The sequence below is a fragment of the Euleptes europaea genome, chromosome 10, assembly GCF_029931775.1.
Source record: "Euleptes europaea isolate rEulEur1 chromosome 10, rEulEur1.hap1, whole genome shotgun sequence".
Taxonomy (NCBI): domain Eukaryota; kingdom Metazoa; phylum Chordata; class Lepidosauria; order Squamata; family Sphaerodactylidae; genus Euleptes; species Euleptes europaea.
Window position 1 is genome coordinate 23,538,123 of NC_079321.1, and position 18,922 is coordinate 23,557,044.

The 18,922-nt window shown below is 45.2% G+C and overlaps 1 protein-coding gene across 10 annotated transcripts in view; it reads left to right on the top strand.

The window, feature by feature from the left end:
* PUM2 (pumilio RNA binding family member 2) overlaps nt 1-18,284 on the top strand; it is a 72,466-nt gene extending 54,182 nt beyond the window's left edge. For 6 of the 10 annotated variants that reach the window (XM_056856754.1, XM_056856752.1, XM_056856747.1 and 3 more), the window contains 8 exons: nt 1,081-1,348; nt 2,131-2,260; nt 3,403-3,537; nt 3,720-3,857; nt 5,562-5,687; nt 12,562-12,683; nt 14,857-15,049; nt 17,703-18,284. In XM_056856754.1, the coding sequence (XP_056712732.1) occupies nt 1,081-1,348; nt 2,131-2,260; nt 3,403-3,537; nt 3,720-3,857; nt 5,562-5,687; nt 12,562-12,683; nt 14,857-15,049; nt 17,703-17,834 (1,244 nt within the window). In that variant the 3' untranslated portion in view covers nt 17,835-18,284. The remainder of the gene's footprint in view (nt 1-1,080; nt 1,349-2,130; nt 2,261-3,402; nt 3,538-3,719; nt 3,858-5,561; nt 5,688-12,561; nt 12,684-14,856; nt 15,050-17,702) is intronic. The other 4 variants (XM_056856757.1, XM_056856749.1, XM_056856750.1 and 1 more) reach the window with 1 other exon arrangement.
* Nucleotides 18,285-18,922: the final 638 nt, after the last annotated feature.

Here is an 18,922-nt window from a genome sequence, read left to right on the forward strand (position 1 = left end):
ATGAAGTGTGATGCTATGGGTTGGATCCATACCCCTGGCTCTGGTCATGCTGGTGGAAGGGGGAGCACCTTCAGTGGATTCCTTCCTCCAGCCCCTTACCACGTTCCATATCATTCTCAAGGGTCCCTGACATTCAGAAGTACTTTTTTTTTGTGGCAGTGTAGGCGGCTACAGCAGGAAAGGGGAAGGCAAGAAAACACCATTTCATGCTCCTGTCCTACATTTCAAGTAGATGTTAGATTTGCCATACTTCCATATCCCACACAGTTAGCTCTGGAGTGGCTTGACCTGTTGCTTTAGAGGGCTGATTCCATGCTGGGTAAAATTGGTACCTGCTTGCCATACAGCATTTCTCAGTTTTGCTTAAATTGTGTGCAGCGTATTGACGTATTAAGTGCTGGCTAGTTAACATGGTTAAATGCCTTGGCGGAGAGTCTGCAATTCACTCCACTGGTCTCGTGTTGATTTAGGAAGGTGCTTAGAAGCTATCATGGAGCAGCTGCCATGGGTATTTAAGAGAAGCGGTAGTAAAGCAAGATAGGTATATTAGTTAGAGCTTTGGAAGCTTTACCTGAATAGTTCTTAACCACACATTTGTATGCCTTCTAGGTTCTCAAATATTTTGTATGCAGTAGTGAGATTAGAGGCAGGCCTGCTAATGTACTCTAAATTAATTAGAAGGAGAAGAGCCTAAATAACAAGCTGTGGAGTACTCTGTAGTTGACACCCTGGCGATGTGCTGTAATGTGACATGTTCCTTGGAGAGACTTGAAAAGGGTCGTTGGAGTGTGTGCTTTAATTCATGTGGCCGGCCTGACACTTAACAACAGCTACAAGAAGTGAAGTTTCCTTAACTGATTTTGAGAAAACAGGGGCAGGGTTCTTGTTTTGTGTTGGAGTTGTCTCAGTTTGGGTGCTTCCTAACCCATCAGTAAGATTTGCTTGTTCTCTTCTGGAATTAAGTGAAAAGGGCGTGCAAGAGGACACTTTCTCATTATTCTGTCATTCCCTAGCTCTAGTATAACGTTAGTATTTATAGCGCATGCTGACATTCTTACTGACAGAGCTGCTTCGTTGTAGGAGGACTGACCAACGGTAGTGGTCGCTATATCTCTGCAGCCCCTGGAGCAGAAGCAAAGTATCGCAGTGCAGCAAGTACCTCCAGTCTCTTTAGCTCCAGCAGCCAGCTGTTTCCTCCCTCGCGTCTTCGTTACAGTAGGTCTGACATTATGCCCTCTGGACGTAGTCGGTTGTTGGAAGATTTCCGAAACAACCGTTTTCCTAATCTTCAGCTGCGAGACCTGGTTGGACACATCGTTGAGTTTTCACGAGACCAGCATGGTTCTAGGTGAGTCTTTTGTGAGAATGCTAGACAAGAGTAGATGTCTGAAAATAAGTGGTTCCTTGCACTGCATCGATGAGGAAACCACTGAATTTCTGTCAATTTAATATTAAATATTTGAACTGAAGGGTCTGTTCAAACAATACGTCCATGATTACTATGGAAAGAGCAGAAGTGGGAACTGGGCCTACAAGCTCCCTCTTACTGAGAAGATAAGGATGAGATGAAACTTGGTCAGTCGCACACTGTCTGTCCTGATTTCATCCTGCAAAAATTGATGACCCTAATGTCATTTCTGTTTGAGCTGTGCTAAAAATCGATAGGATAGGGAAAAGAAGGGATCTTATTCACTTCTATAAAACAAGCATTCTAATCAATAATTGAAATCTTATCCATAAAACAATATATGATCTCCGCTATCTCAAAGCTTGCCTTTGCTATTTAACGTTGAAAAGTAGTTGGTCCAGCATGTTCCATAACTTTTTTTTTTAACAAACTGGCTTTGTGGTTTGCATGCGGAGGGTGAGTGTGGGAAGAGAGGGAAGGAAGAAAGGGGAGTCCCCTTGGGAGAGGAAAGGGGTGTGTAGAAAGGAGGGGACCAAATACCAGGTTGTGCTCTCAGAAAAACTCTTCAATTTAAAAATGTCCCATTCCCTCATTAAAAACAAATGTTGGCTTCTATGGGGTCTTTAGCTGTTATTTTAAATTCTTGCTGTGGCCATCAGTAACCTTCAGAGATTTTACAGTACTTTAATTTAAAATGACATGTAACTTTCTGGTGCTCACAGGTTTATACAGCAGAAGCTAGAAAGAGCTACTCCAGCGGAGCGCCAAATGGTATTCAGTGAGATTCTGCAAGCGGCGTATCAGCTGATGACTGATGTGTTTGGAAACTATGTCATACAGAAGTTCTTTGAGGTGAGTGTACATGGAAAGAGGGCTGTTGTATAAAAACTTCATCCAAACAGAAGGTGGTCTAGGTCTCTGCATACGGATAGTGTTACAGGCCTCTGTAACAATCTCTGCTGCCGATTTTGTAAAAATAGATTTAAACATACTTTGGCTTAATTGATTTAAGAATTGCATCTTAAACTTCTAAATGAAAATAGCATTTGCACATGCCCGCATTTAAAATCTGGCTGAAATTGATGCAGTTAAAATAATTGAAAATAAATAAATAAAGCACTGTCAGTTGAATGGAGAATTTCAGTGGAGGATGTAGTTTGAGAACAGCTTTTACAAGAAATCCTTACAAAATGATCAGTAAGCTACCAAATAAAATAACTCTAGTATATGTCTTGCTGATCTTTTTGCTGTGTTAATTTGTGTTACAAATGTCTCCTTATTCATAAAACTGTTACTAAGGTGGGAAGGGGCAATGTTGTTTGTTTTCAGAGAGTTATCCAGTCAGGCATCTGAGGAACCTGCCTGTGTGGTCTTCCTGGGGGCCTGGGAGCAGGTGTGGAGTGCCTTGCACGCTTGTCTCATTTTGCTCTCTGGATAGAAGTGAGCAGTTGAATGGGGACTTGCATTTATCTTAGCTTTTCTCTGTCTATTCTTACTTTCCCTGCATAGAACCCAGAAGGACAATATAGGTGAAAAGATAGGCACTTGGGAAGAATAGTTTCCCAAGTACACCTGGAATTAAGTGGACCTGAGACTTCAGCTGTGTAGACATACAAATGCTGCCCACTTGCTCTGAAATCAGCTTCTTTACATGGCATACGAGAACAGGGAGCTTCACTTTATTTTCTGTTTGTTGTGGCGGTGGGTCATTTCACAGTGTTGGCCGTTAAAATTGATGGTGGGACCATTGGGACTTTTCAGCGGTCAGTCAGGAAAATGATGGAATTTTTGTTGTCCTTAGCTCACACCGGTGGTATAAAGTTCATAAAATCCTGGTGTCCCAGTGAATGTCTGAGACCTATGTCGAAATGTATATTTCCACAGCTGATATTTGAGGCTGTAAAGCGCAATTGCACAGCTGCTCCGCTTGTACTTTTCTTCAGAATCTTGTGCCTTTCTTGCTTCTATTAATGGTACCTTCCTTTTTTTTACAGTTTGGAAGCATTGACCAGAAGCTGGCTCTTGCAACACGCATTCGTGGGCATGTTCTCCCGTTAGCACTCCAGATGTACGGTTGTCGTGTCATTCAGAAAGCACTAGAGTCTATCTCACCTGACCAGCAGGTAATTGTAAGTTAGAACAATATTTTTGTACTCTATAAAATATTTTTTCCCTTGCATTGTTGTGAAACTTGCTTGCAGTGAAACTTTGCATTCTTTATAGAAAGTGTTGATGTTGGAGGAGAATAATTTTAAAAGCACACTTCTGGGGAAAACACATAGAATTTGCTAACGCTTTCCTCCTTTTGCAGAATGAAATGGTGAAGGAGCTAGATGGTCACGTCTTGAAATGTGTGAAAGATCAAAATGGAAACCATGTGGTACAAAAGTGTATTGAATGTGTCCAGCCACAATCACTCCAATTTATTATTGACGCTTTCAAAGGACAGGTAAAATTAGCGTTTCAGTTGTTTCTTTGACTGCATGAATGTCGATTGCTCTCCATAATTGCATTCTGTAGCTAATATTGTCCGAAATTGTTGCAAGTGCCAACGTACAATGCAGCTTGATTTTGGTTATATAATTTTGTTTTCATGCAGAACTAGTAATCATTTTGTTTATTGTGTGAAATTGGTGACAAGGGGAGAGAACGTAGTATTCAGCATTAGGAACAGATAATTTGAGGAAAATGGGAAGAGTGATTTATATCCTTTTATTGTCTAGAAAATTTCCTTTTTGTGTTTGTCTAAAATGGGTGCCCCAGCATGTTCTTAGCTAAGGCGAATGCTCGACAAGAGAGCCTTCATCAGCAGTCGGGCTGTAGAGATTTACAGGAATATCTAACAAAACCTGGTAGCAACCTGATGTAACCAAATGTATCTAGAAGGAGCTCCGTTCCTCTGTCTCTTGCTTCTCCTCCCATCCCACTAATAGAACAATTAGTCTCCTCAGAAGGGATTGTGTGTTTCCAATGGAGAAATTGTAAAAAAAAAATGTCTTCATTTTAGTGCTTCAGGATGCTTTAACAGTCCCACTAGAAATGATAGTTTATACTTAATGTTTGTAATGACAGATCAGAAAATCTGGGGGCCGTCTTCCATGTTTCATTTTTTTTTCCTGCTTGAGGGAAACCTTTGTGGGAATAGGAAGGACCCCCTAGCTAGGTAAGGTTTGTCAGAGGGAGCAATATCTTCATTGCACAGAAAGGCGTCTGTGGTGGACAGGCACTGATTCAGACATTGCCCTATGCTCTGAGAATGGGTGGCTATATTCAGATGTTTGTCTAGTTGATCATCAACAACTGGGATACCATAGAGGGCTATCTGGTCCTGGAGTCACAACTACTAGTAAGCAGAGACGTTCTCTAATAGGAATGGGGATCTGAGAAATACTCTATCCCTTGTAGCCACTAGGTCTTAATGCCACTGGCATCAAGATACCCCATGCCACTGTGTAGGAGATCTACATATGTTGATGTATCTGCATCTGATGTATCTGTATCTGATGTATGATGTATCTGTTCAGTGGGTTACAGTATGCTTCTCTTCTCTGCCAGAGAAGCTTTACGCCCATACTGTGTGCTCCATCACTCAATGTAGGGAAACGGCTTGCTTTTTCTTTTGAACCTCCACACTAATAATTATTGAGCCATGGCAGATTGGTTCTGTATCAGGAAGGTAAAGGCCCTTCCCTGTCTGGGATACTGCCTCACTTACCTCGGGCTCCTTCTTCGGCAGTTTTGTTGAATGTTTTCCCATATACTCAGCAGTTCACTATATATGGGCTGTTCCTGAACAAGCAGTTAGATTGAAGTACCTGTGTTATGAAGGCCACTGATTCTGTTTCCCTGCTCTATACATGTTACAATGCAGAGTGGGAGTCTCAGTTTCTGTACCACTTACAAAATGTGAGCTTAAGCACCTTCCCACAGTGAGATAGGTGGGATCCAGATGCAGGTATAATTCTTCTCACCACGGGAAATGTGAGCTCCTGTGCCAGATGTTACACAATGAGTTCCACAATGGAAACAAGACACACAGACACCCCGGGTCCTACCTTTGTTTTTCTTTTTTGAAGACTACAACTCTAGTCTTCATTTCCTATGGAACAGAACAGATATAGCAGTGAATAACTGTGATCCTGTTGTTTTTAAGGTGTTTGTGCTTTCAACTCATCCTTACGGCTGTAGAGTAATCCAGCGTATTCTGGAGCATTGCACTGCTGAGCAGACTTTGCCCATTTTAGAAGAACTGCATCAACATACAGAACAGCTTGTGCAGGTTGGTGTATACTTGTCAGGCTGTTATCTCGGTTTAGATGTTTCCTTTCGTTTCTCTGCTGAACCGTCCAGACTTCAAGGACGGCTACACATACCAAAGCCTGGGAACGCCACTCCTGGGAAATAATGCACTGTTTATGCTTTGTAATCTCCCGCCGTTTCTCTGCCTTATATTTCCAAATAACGGGCAAGACAAACCATAGCTGTCATCTTGCCTTCAATGCACTGTATTGCCTATTTGACCAGTAAAGCCATCTGCTTGGAATCTGATTGTCTCTGTGGTGATTTCTGGTTCGATGGGTCAAGAGCTCACATTATGACAGCTATATCCCACTCTTCTTCATCGATTCTTTAGTCAGGCTGGAGCCCTGGAGGGTTCGCCTGCCACTCGGATGGGAGCTAGGAGGGCGCTCTCCGAGTGAACCGTGACTACTGCTTCTTGGAACCCTGGAGTCCTCATCAGAGGATCCTACCCTTCTACGGGACATAGTAGCTGAACTCTTTAGGACTAATTCAGAGGTTTGCCGCTTGCGTGGACTGGTCCAGACACAGTGGCAATCTCTAGTGAGGGTTCTCTGGATGTTAACGTCAGAGGATACTAATGCTCGTTTAGACCTCCAGGATTTTGATCAGTTGCTGGATGATGCCCGGCTGGCAACTGAGGACTTACAAATACTAACCGGTTTATTGGATAAGCTTATTGCCTGTGAGACTCTCTCATCCACGGCTCTAACGCGTCCTGTCGCCTTGGGGGAAGGTACCATGGCGGGAGCCGCACCGGCAGGTTTTTCTTTGGTACCCAATGCAGCTGACTGTCAAGCTGAAGCCAAGAGGGTCGCTATCCAGACGGCCCTCCTCTTTGCGGATTGTACAAAGGATACCACGATAGCCACCTTGGCTCAACGTTTGACCTCGACGTTCGGGGCCAATGCACCCGCGGTCGCGGTCCGAGTGCAACCATTGCTAGGTGGGGAGCCCGACCCCCTACTCACGCTCCTGGAAACGGAACTTTTACCGCACATTACCGCAGCTGCCGCTCTGAGACTTGAAAGCGCACAAGCTCTCGCGGATAGGGAAGCTGCTGAAGCGGCTAAGGCGGAAGCCGAGGCTCAAGCCGCAAGAGATAAAGAACAGCAGTTGGCTGCGGATCGGGCGCGGACAGGCGGCCGCCCCAAAGACTCCGGAAGGAGCGGTCCTCCATTGGGTCTGTCGTTTTCCCCGGTATTTGCCCCGTCGCGCACGACCCAACGCGCACGCCGCCTCGCGGAACGATGCCAAGACTCCGAGGAGTCTGAGGAAGAGGACTTGTATGGGGACAGTTCTCAATGGGCCACAAGTTTTCGGACAAGCAAACCTCATCGTACAAGTGGCCCGGGTGAGGACGTTCACCTGTTACGAGCTCAGAATCGAGAGCTATCTGGCCGTGTAGATCAACTCCAGGAGCTAATGGAACGCTTGCTTCAGGACAACAGGCAGTTACAGCAGGCCCTGACAACCCCGGCACAACCCGTTCCACAGGGGGCCGCAGTACCGGTTCAGGGAGTGCCAGCCCAGCCACCCGCTAATGTGCCTGTTCAACCCCCGGTTCCCGGAGGTCCCGTTTTACCTGCACCCAGGGCACCCGTGCAACCGGGCCAACCCATGCCCGGTCCTTGGAAACAACTCAAGTTGAAAACTACGTACGATGGATCTCTCGAAACCCTGCCCTGTTTCTTGCATCAGGTAGACAGCTATATGCGAGAACAAGGACAGTTCTTCCCTACAGAGGACAGCCGGGTTCGCTATGTGGCTTCCCTTTTGACAGGTAAAGCAGCCGACTGGATGGTCCTCCAGTTCGACACCCGATCCCGCTCTATCCGTTCCCTCAACAATTTCATGACTGCCTTACGGAGGAGGTTTGAGGACCCCTTTCTGGGGGAACGAGCCAAAGCGGAGCTTCTACAACTAAGACAGGGCTCTACTCCAGTTCGAGAGTTTGCCGATGAATTTCAGAGACTAGCAAGCAGAATTGTGAGCTGGCCTGAAGCCACCCTAATTCACCATTTCAGGGAAGCCTTACACCCTGACATTCTGAACTGGTCGTATATGCGGGGTGATCCCGACACCCTCGAGGATTGGATTCTATTAGCCGAAGAGGTGGAAAGCCGCCGGCGCTTTATTTCCCTTGTCCGCCAAAGAAACAAGGAGAAAAGCGTCCAAAAACCCCAGCCCAAGGCACCGCCCCCCAATCCACGGAAACCCGCGCGTCCACCCCAGGATCGCAAAACCCGGTTTCAAAGAGGTGCTTGCCTCACTTGTGGGGAACTGGGCCACTTTGCGGCAGTCTGCCCACATCGCCGTGAACTCTTTCGTCCCAGCATGACAGTCCGAGCTAGAGGACGACCTCAACGCAGAGGCACCGCGGCCACCCGCAGCGCAGCGCCGGGAAGACCCACACCCTCTGCACTTCACGTTGAGGACTCATCTATCCTTCCTACATCGAATGACCCCGCCGGGTCCCGGATTACAAATGCCCCATTGGGGGACAGCTCTCCTTCTGACGAAGAGAACCCATGGAATCCTCCAGCTTTAAACCTGGAAACCCCCCTTGATTTGTCAAAAAACGGCTCCGGTCTGTGGTGAGTGGAGCGTCTCCACAGACCTCTGCAGAATTTGGGAGCAAATAGACTTTACCATAGCCCCTATCCGATTTGAAGTGGTCCTGGGAATTAACTGGATTAAAGGTCATAGTCCCAGTATAGACTGGGAGACGAACACTATCTCCTTTGCCAACCCCAAATGCGACCAGCACCGACAGCAAGTTGCGGTACTGTCTCCACCCGCTCCGGCATTAATCTCCGATGTCCCATCACCGCCGTCCCTACCTGATGTATACCAGGACTTTGCGGATGTCTTTAACATTAAAGAATGTGATGCCTTACCCCCCCACCGGGCCACTGACTGTGCAATTGAGGTGGTGAAGGACTGCACATTAACCAAGAGTAAGATTTACCCTATGAGCGCTTCCGAGCGCACTGTACTACGGGACTTTTTGGACAAAAACCTTGCCAGAGGGTTCATTCGCCCATCGAATGCTCCCAACTCAGCCCCCGCGTTTTTCGTCCGAAAAAAGGAAGGCGACCTGCGCCTCTGCATTGACTTCCGAAAACTCAATGCCGTTACTCAAGCCAACGCCTATCCTATACCGCTAATTTCAGATATTTTGGGGCAGCTACAAGAGGGACGTATATTCTCCAAATTGGACCTAGTAGAAGCCTACTACCGCGTCCGTATCCGCGAGGGGGACGAACCCCTCACTGCCTTCTCTAGCTGTTTTGGAATGTTTGAATTCCTTGTGATGCCCTTCGGGTTAAAAGGTGCCCCGGGGGTCTTCATGCAACTCATCAACGAAATCCTCCATGATTTACTGTACCGCGGGGTAGTAGTTTATTTGGATGACATTCTTATTTATTCAAAAACCATGGATGAGCACGTCACTTTGGTCCGAGAAGTTCTGCACCGCCTGCGCAATCACCAACTCTTTGCAAAGTTGGCTAAATGCGAATTTCACCAGAGCAAAATAACTTTCTTGGGATATATAATCTCCCACCATGGCCTTAGCATGGACCCGGCCAAGGTCCAATCCGTCCTCGATTGGACTCCTCCCTCCAACCGCAAGCAAGTACAACAGTTTCTGGGCTTTGCTAATTTCTACCGCGGATTTATCCCTAACTTCGCCCAAATAGCGCTGCCCATCACCGACCTTCTGAAAACCAAAGGTAAAGGAAGCTCTGCTACGTTACCCTCCGCTAAGATACTGTGGACTGATCAATGCCAGACCGCCTTTGTAGCCCTCAAACGCCTTTTCACGTCGGAACCTGTGCTACGGCACCCAGACCCAAATCGAATGTTCATTGTACAAGTCGATGCCTCCGACGTAGCTATGGGAGGGGCCCTGCTCCAAAGAGGACCAGATGGTCTCCTTCACCCCTGCGCTTACTTCTCAAAGAAATTTGCGTACTCCCAATTGAACTGGCCCATTTGGGAGAAAGAAGCCTCAGCGTTCACCATGCGCTTACTCTATGGCGACAATTCCTGGAAGGGTCTAAAGTCCCCTTCGAAGTTTGGACCGATCACAAAAATCTAGCTGCCCTCACAGGAACCCATAAGTTATCTGCGAAACAGCAGCGTTGGGCGGAATTCTTTGCTCAGTTTCATTTTGTCCTGAAGCATGTCCCTGGAAAACAAAACGTTCTCGCAGATGCTCTCTCCCGGTTGCCTCAATACCCGGCGAAACTCGATCGGCCAACAGACTCTTTATTTACGCCCGCGCAAAGAGAAGCCCTGCCCGTACTGGCTGTACAAACCCGATCACAAACGCTGCCCCAGCGGAAACACACAGCCGGCGCGCAAGCTCCTCCAGCCCTACCGGCCGCCCAGCTGCCCCCACAACAGAAGCACACGATAGCCGGCGCTCCAGCTCCTCCAACCCAACCGGCCGCCCAGCCGCCTGCAGTCTGCACACCACCGCATGTAAGCGCTCCCCCTTCGTCAACCCCCATAACTGCTCCTACTACCACCGTAATTAAGGGGGGGGGGTTCCCGTCTCCGAGTCTTTCTTAAATTCCCTTCGGGAACAATGCCTTATGGAACGCTCTGCTCAAACCCTGCCTCCTGGTGTAATCGAACAAGGAGGCTCTTGGTACAAAGACTCGAAATTATATGTGCCCAAAGCGCTCCGAAAAGACGTCTTACACTTGGCTCATGGAGTAAAAACAGCTGGACACTTTGGGTTCCTAAAGACCATTCACCTGTTGCGCAGACAATTTTGGTGGGGGGGGGAATGCGTTCTGACATTGACTCTTTTATTCGCAGCTGTCCTGTTTGCGCCACAGTCAAACGATCTCAAGGCAAGCCCCCAGGACTACTGCAACCACTTGAAATACCCAGCAAACCCTGGGAAGTGATTGCTATGGATTTTATGACGGATCTCTCAGCGGGGGAAAAACTGTGTTATGGGTTATCACTGACTTATTTTCTAAGCAAATACATTTGGTTCCATGTGCGGGGATCCCCTCCGCTCAGAAGTTGGCCCGCCTCTTCGTGTCACATGTCTTTAGACTACATTCGTTTCCGCGCAAGATAATCTGCGACCGCGGAAGTAGTTTCGTTGCTAAGTTTTTGAAAGCTTTTCTCAAATTGGTGGGGGTGGAGCAGGTGTTGTCTAGTGCATACCATCCCCAAACGGATGGTCAAACCGAACGTGTCAATGCTGTACTTGAATGCTATTTGCGCTGTTATGTCAATTACCACCAAGATGACTGGGTGGAACTGTTGCCTTTTGCAGAATATGCCTACAATAATGCTGTACATCAGTCCACAGGTTTCAGCCCGTTTTATGCGGTGTATGGACAGGACTTCGGTCCTATCACCCCAATAGAAGGATCAGAGGGGGAGGGGGATGCCGACATTGCCTCTTGAGCACACACCCTCCGTACAACATGGCCCTGGCTGGTTAGCAACCTAGACCGAGCCAAGCGCAAATACAAGGCGCAGGCTGACAAGCATCGTTCCCCCAGTAGGGACCTGCAAGTGGGTAACTTGGTATACCTTTCCACCAAGAACCTGCGCTCCACCCGTCCGTGCCATAAGCTCAGTGCTAAATACATTGGCCCATTTCCCATCACCCGCCTCATAAATCCTGTCACGGTGGAACTGTCTCTCCCCAAAACTCTGAGGCGTGTGCACCCCGTTTTCCATATCAGCCTTCTAAAGCCCCATGTTGCTTCCCCACAATGGCACCCGGAGACGCCTCCTGAACAGCCCATAATGGTGGGGGGGGGGGGGAGAACATTTCGAAGTCTCCAAAATCCTGGATTCCCGCATACACCACGGGGCCTTGCAATACCTGATACGCTGGAAACACTTCCCCCCTGCCTATGACGAATGGGTTCGCGCACGGGATGTCTCCGCCCCCAAACTCGTCAACGCCTTTCACAATACCTACCCGGACAGACCAGCCCCCTTGCCGGATGGGAGGGGGCCTTAAGGGGAGCAGGATGTCAGGCTGTTATCTCGGTTTAGATGTTTCCTTTCGTTTCTCTGCTGAACCGTCCAGACTTCAAGGACGGCTACACATACCAAAGCCTGGGAACGCCACTCCTGGGAAATAATGCTCTGTTTATGCTTTGTAATCTCCCGCCGTTTCTCTGCCTTATATTTCCAAATAACGGGCAAGACAAACCATAGCTGTCATCTTGCCTTCAATGCACTGTATTGCCTATTTGACCAGTAAAGCCATCTGCTTGGAATCTGATTGTCTCTGTGGTGATTTCTGGTTCGATGGGTCAAGAGCTCACAATACTTTGATATATGGTGACAACAAAATAAGTTACACATTACAAAGTATTTCTTACAAATGTGAGTAAAAGATAGCTTGAGCGTTAGGCACTTTCTTTAGAATGTACTTCTATCTTTTCAAATCATTTTTAAGGCTTTGGCTAAGTGTTTATCTTAGACATGATTGTTTTGCCCATATGACATTGTGATGATATAGGCAGAACATAGATGCACAAATGGTCTCTTCTTTATCTCAGCCGGTTGAGTTTTTCCAAAAACGTATGTATGTATTTAGTACATTTTATGCAGCTCTTCCTCCTCAGAGTGGCATACATCATTCCCCCCCCCCCGTTTATCCTCACAACAAGCATGTTCGGTAAGGTTAGGTTGAGAGAGAGTTACTGTCCCAAGTTCACCCTGAAAGCTTCATGGCACAGTGGGGATTGGAACCTGGGTCTCCCAGATACTAGCTCAACACTTACCATGATACCAAGCTGTTTCAGCACTTCAAATCAGTAAGTTTAGCAAAAGCTAACTTAAAATTGTGTTACTTGCAGGATCAATATGGAAATTATGTGATCCAACATGTGCTGGAACATGGGCGTCCTGAAGACAAGAGTAAAATTGTCTCTGAAATCAGAGGAAAAGTTCTAACTCTAAGTCAGCATAAATTTGCCAGGTATGACTGATCACAGTGGGTTGGATCCTAAGTTGCATCGCATCCTCCACTTTTCTCCAGTTGCCTTTGCAGCCCCATTGTTACTCAGTGCCCCCCCCCCCGTGGTTGTTCAGGGAGTACAGTAATAATAGTCAAGGTGGCAAAGATCTTTTCTACGAACAGATCTTAGAGTTACTTGGATCCAACGCAGGACCTTAATTTTTTGTTTAATGTTAGGCACTGAATGAATTTTGCTTTAAACTTTCCATGTACTTTAACCAACATACCTTTTCTTCTCACTGCCATCCCATGGTCCATACCTTGGGTTGATTTCTTCTCTGTCCACTAGGGAACAAAATCTCTTTTCAATAAGGTAGATGTGGTTGGAGCTGGACAAGGCGACTCCTCCAATTTCCTCCCTTTCTCCTGCCTCCATAGTAGATGGTCAGCAGGTTCCAGCACCTGGTTTGCTTGGCCAGAATTTTGTTCACACTACAGCAAACAATGGTGCTGTTGGAAGTGCAAAGCGACTTGAAATCTTGTGCTGCTGTCTTGCACTTCAGTGTCTGGAAAGGGAACCTTCCAGATGACGAAATGTGGCAGCCTTAAAAAGAAATAAACAGTGGGATAAATGGTTTATGTAAAATGAAGTATCATATCCTGCCTTTAACGCAGGGAGCTTGCATAAAAGTAAAAATATATACTTGTTATTGATATATGGGTGAAGAATTGAACCACTTGTTGAATCCAAGGAGCTCAAATTGAAAGCCTCGGTGTTTTGTTTAAAACCAGGATATTGTGGTGGCAGTCTATTACAAGCAAATATTGAACTTATGATTGCAGTGGGAAAAATTGAAATTGTGGCCCATCCCAGAGGCTTAAAAACTAGACATGAATAACAGCTGTTGCTAAGGAACTTTCAAATGTTTAAGACTGATTAAACTGTTCAATGAATCAGAGTTGGAGCCCAACTCAGTGTAATGGCAGCAGCTCTGTGTGTCCTAGTCATGTAGAAAAAGAGGGGCAGAGAATTAAAGACTAATAGCAAAAGGATCCTCTGGGGTAAGTTGTATAGAACTCTCCTCCTGCTTCCAGCAGACTTTCTTACAGTCTCTCCCCCCTGTCCCCAAGAACTTTTCTTCGCTACTGAGCTCTGGTTCTCAACTCATGTTGCCACAGGGAAAAATGGTCAGGAAGAAGGTCTGCAAAGGGGCAAACCACAGCCAAGGAAAGTATTCTGTAAACTCCCCCACATGTTTGCTGTTAGTTGCATTTTTCACAGTTTGGGTAGATGCCTGATGAAATGCACATCCGCCAAGGCATCTAGATTGGCCATTAGACACTTATCAAATTGAAGTTTGGGGGCCTCTCTTTATGTTGTCTTTGTGGCATGATAGCTGCCGTAGTGTGGCCTTATGCCTCTCTGGCCCTGTGCAGACATCCCAGCCATGGGGGGGGCTCGCCACAAAGAGAGCGTGAGAGCAGACACAAGCACGCTGGCCACTCTCCCTGCCTCCACACGGTCAAGTGGTCTACATGGGGTGAATGCATGGAGGAAGTGCCTCCCCGCGATGAGCAGCACTGGTTTTGGAATGTTGCTGATCACAGGAAGAGGGGGTGTACATTGGCACTTCCTCCTTGTGTTAGCCCTATGCACATTACTTTGTGCTTTTGTGGAGACAGGGCTGGGCCAGCACGCTTGTACTCGTTCCCCCTCCCAGCTCAGCGAATGCCCCTGCGATCAGGACAACTATGCATGGGGCTTCTGTGTAGCTCAGAAACCTGAGGACCATGAGAAGAGACAGCACCAACATCCCCTTTCCACATGTCCAGGTCACGCTAGCATATATGGGGGTCTTGAGGCCTCCCCATGTGGTCTAAGTCTTCCGATGGGATGCAAAGGTGGAGCTGTGCTCCAGTGGGATCCATGCTGCAAAGGCTAATTAAAGAACCCAGCCCAATGCAACTGAGATGAGCATGGTGTAATGAAGGTTAATATAAATATGATGTGGCATCACTGCATGGGTCAGTAGTGACCAGGTGCTTGCACAGGAAACTATTTCCCTTTAATGAATGTTATGGTAGTTAAAGTAGCACTCGTATTTGTAATTTCAAATACTTTTGAGTTAAATTGGAGCAGTATAAAACACGTTTTTTTCTGTTAATGACTGATCTTGTAATCTTTGTTTTGTAGTAATGTGGTGGAAAAATGTGTAACTCACGCATCTCGTGCTGAAAGAGCTTTGCTCATTGATGAGGTGTGTTGCCAGAACGATGGTCCTCACAGTGCCTTATACACCATGATGAAGGACCAGTATGCAAACTATGTCGTTCAGAAGATGATTGATATGGCTGAACCTGCTCAGCGCAAGATTATAATGCACAAGGTAACGGGACGCTTCTGCTTCAAAGGTTGGAAGAGCTTGTCGTCTTTTGCATTCAGGCCAAAAGAAGTATCCTATAGCACCTTAACAACTAACAGATTTATTTTGTGGACTAAAACCCTCATCTGTTGTTTAAAAGGTGCCCTGATGTGTTAGTCATTAAGTTGGTACGCTGTCTTAAATTAAAATTAAAGTTCCTCATTTCCCATCCTTGACCACCTTTGTGACTCTTGATACTGTTTGATATAACTGCTGTTTTTAATGTTCGCATTTTGGACGTACGTGTAAGCAGTTTATTAGGGCTTGGATCCGGTATCTTCCTCCCTGCTTGCACAGTGCTGTCCTCTGTTGTGGAGCATGTTCTTGTGCAACGAGGAGCTTCCTAATGACTTCGCATGAGCAATAAGTGCCTGGTGCCGGAGGATTGTGCCTTGCGATAGAAGTCCACCCCATCAATAGAAGACACAAGTAGGAAGATACATAATCTAAGTCTACCAGTAGAATCAGCCATGATCACACTTGGCTTCAGTTTTCTTCAAAATCTATTTGTGAAAAATTGTTTCAGCTCTTAATGAAACACTAGAAATTAATAGTAATCTTTCTTTATTAGGCTTATAGAATAAAAAAAAGTGTTATCTTGACGTGAAAGTCATTTGGGTAGTTTAAAATTTGGGTTAGATCAAGAGGACTGTGGATAGAGTTCTGTTTGTGGAGTAGTTCTTCCCCTTTCCTGCTTTAGCTTTCAGGTGGCCTCAAAAAGTGACTTCCATTTCAGGGAAACGTTGGGGATAGTGGGTACAGAACAGAAGGGAGAAATGACCAAAATTATCTTCTCCTGCAAGCATAAGCACCTTTCTGAGGATTTTGGATCTAGCCTGAAATTTTCTAATCCCAAAGAATTATGTAATAAAAACTATTTTTTTTTTTAGAAAAACAACTTTCAGATTGTAGTTTTTGGAGTAGTTTGAGTTTTTAAAAAAAGTTTATTATAGTGAGTTTTTACCATATATGCTACCGTCCAAATGTTCCTTCTTAATATGTTAGAATCTTAATAGATTAGAATCCTATGGTCATTATCAGTCTTACTGTGCAGGTGCTTCCTGTTGTGTGGAGTAATATCCCCCACAACATTCAGTGAAGGGTTGTCTAGTATAGGGTATCCTAGCATTTCTCTCTAACTTAAAAAAACATTAACCCAAACACACCAAGTTCTTGCAGGGTCATTTCTTTGTAACTTTCTTGATGGTATTGTATATATTTGAGTTCAGAAGTCAATGTTGATGTAGCTCCAAGCTGCAGTTGGCTTCTGTGGATTGTGATGCTGTTGGAGGAGGTGGAGATGTGGAAGGAAGGGGAGAGGCCCTGGATCCTGCTGTGTGTGTGTGTGTTTGTGTGGGTGGACTAGAGAACTTCACTGCTTGTCAGCCCACATCCTATTGGATTCAGGTACTCTCTCGTGGGGCTACCACCACAGGGTGGATGTCGTAAGGAATACAGGCGACCTTAAGTCATATCTGTCCCCACCTATTGATCTGAACTCGTGTGTGAAAGCTTCCACAGCTTTACGAAGCAAGCCACCTCTTCTCTTTCAGTAGCCCTGTCTCACCATAAGAACAGTTAAGATGTGCGCACTCAGCTGGCCCTGAGAATGTTACCTTCATAACAGAAGCAAGTTTCAAGTTCCATGCAAACTAGAGGCGAAAATTTCTTACTGTAGTTGCAAGAGATCCCTTCCCCACTTGAGCATGTTCTGTTTGACTGCTCTCTGTACAGTATGCAGCAAGTTCTCATCAAGTTGTTTCTACAGACTGGAGAGTCTTGATGCGGCGACTCTCCACATTGTCCCCATACTGCTGTGAAGGAGAGATCTGATACGAAGAAGTAAAGGAGTAGTTGGCTGGTTGGGTTTGCAGCTTCTCTTTATGTGTCATGTGACAGTCTTGCCTGCTCTTTCCCTTCCGAACTGCTGGAGAAGAGTAGCCTTACCACATACATCAACAGGAGGAGACAATCCATTCAGCCTCTAGCAATCAGCTGTTCTGCCAAGGGGGTGGGAGGTAAACATTATACAACACTGTCCTTTGTTAAGTGGATAGGTTTACTTTAATGATAGTGCTCATTCAGCCAATTCAGCTTTGAGCAGTGTCACACTAAGACTACAAGAAATGAAAATATATATATATCTGCATTAAAAAAAGAAGGGGTGTAAACATTACACAACACTTCCCTTTGTTAAGTGGATATCAAGTTGATGGTCCAAGTCTGTCGCCCATGTTGGCAAATTGTTTGGAGAGCATGTTCTTTAGAGGCAGGGGTAGGCTGTTTTCCACCTGAGTAGCTTTGCTCTATTTGTATTTCTCTTAGGCCGCTGACAGTTAATATTGTGCCCAAAGATAGGGGGAGAAACGCTTAGTTAAATTGCCCTTATAAAATGTTCTTACTTTTGACCAAAAATAATGTATCTTGAACCTGCCCTTCAGTTGGGGTCACCTTGAATATTACTTGTCACTTCAGATGTTGAAAGTTCTAGCACATTGATACGAGTTCATAAATATTGATGGTAAACTAGCAGAGAGTCCCTAAATAATTCATCATAAGGCACTCTGTTTTAACAACTGAGGATATTTCAATAAAATGTAGATTTTTCTTGTTACAGATTCGGCCCCATATTACGACCCTGCGTAAATATACCTACGGCAAACACATCCTTGCCAAGCTGGAGAAGTATTACCTGAAGAACAGTGCTGATCTGGGGCCGGTTGGGGGGCCACCAAATGGAATGCTTTAAAGACAAATTCAGGCAGCAATCTGGAAGATACATTTTATTGTGAATGATCAAAACACACAACTTAACTGAAAATGTTGTGTTTTTTTAAAAAAAAAACCTATTTATTGACTTTTCATCCATTTGTAAAATTTTTATTCATGTGTATATTTTTGGGGAATGAATTGCAACATATTGCCATTTCGTATCAGAGACCTATCAGATTGCATGGCTCACAAAGCACAGAATGCCTGTAAATGATGTACCTATCAGAATAGCTCTCACATTTTGTAAATTTTTACCTTGTAAAGTCACTGAATAAAATAGTTTTTAAAGGGAAAAAGTACAGTATTCTTTTAATATACTGGCTTACAATCTGGTAGGTCTACCCAGCACCATAGCACAACATGTTTATATAGTTGTATATAGAATTAGTTTTCATTTCTTCCCTTTGTGTGAAATCTTTTTTTATAACAGTTGACAATAGAGCAATTACGTAATTATTATTTAACATGTTCCAGAAGGTTAAGTTCTGTATTTTGGTGGTTCACAATTTGTAATCCAAATAGCAATCAGGGCACTGAAGAGACCAGTAAGGATGATAAAATGTGAACATTGAGGAATAGTTTCTACCTTTATGTCTCTGGAAACCTTTTTTTAATCACAGTGCCCGTTTTTCTCTAGCAGTGTATAAAAGATGTGTATATACTTAAATATTTAATTGATGTGAAGGGTAGGGGAATAAAATCAAGGTGGTACTTCTGTACAGCAATGTACTGTCTGGGGAGGGGGGGAAGTAAACTTGCTTTGAATCAACAGGCAAGAGAAGGGAGTGTGTTGCTTTGCATATATAACTTAAGACAGGATTTGAAAATGTTGAGCATACGTTTTGTGTTCATGGTGAGTGCGAACCATGGGTGTTTCATGGAGGAGGAAAGGGGTCACTGAAACTTGATAGCTCAACATCTAAAGCATGATTAAATATTCAGATAGCTTTTTGCTTCCTTATAAATATAAGCATTGTATAAGTATAGTTAATAGATGTAAGTTTACAGTTTGTAAACAACTTTTGTTTTCAATGTTTTACAAGCTTTGCTAATTGAGTAGTGATG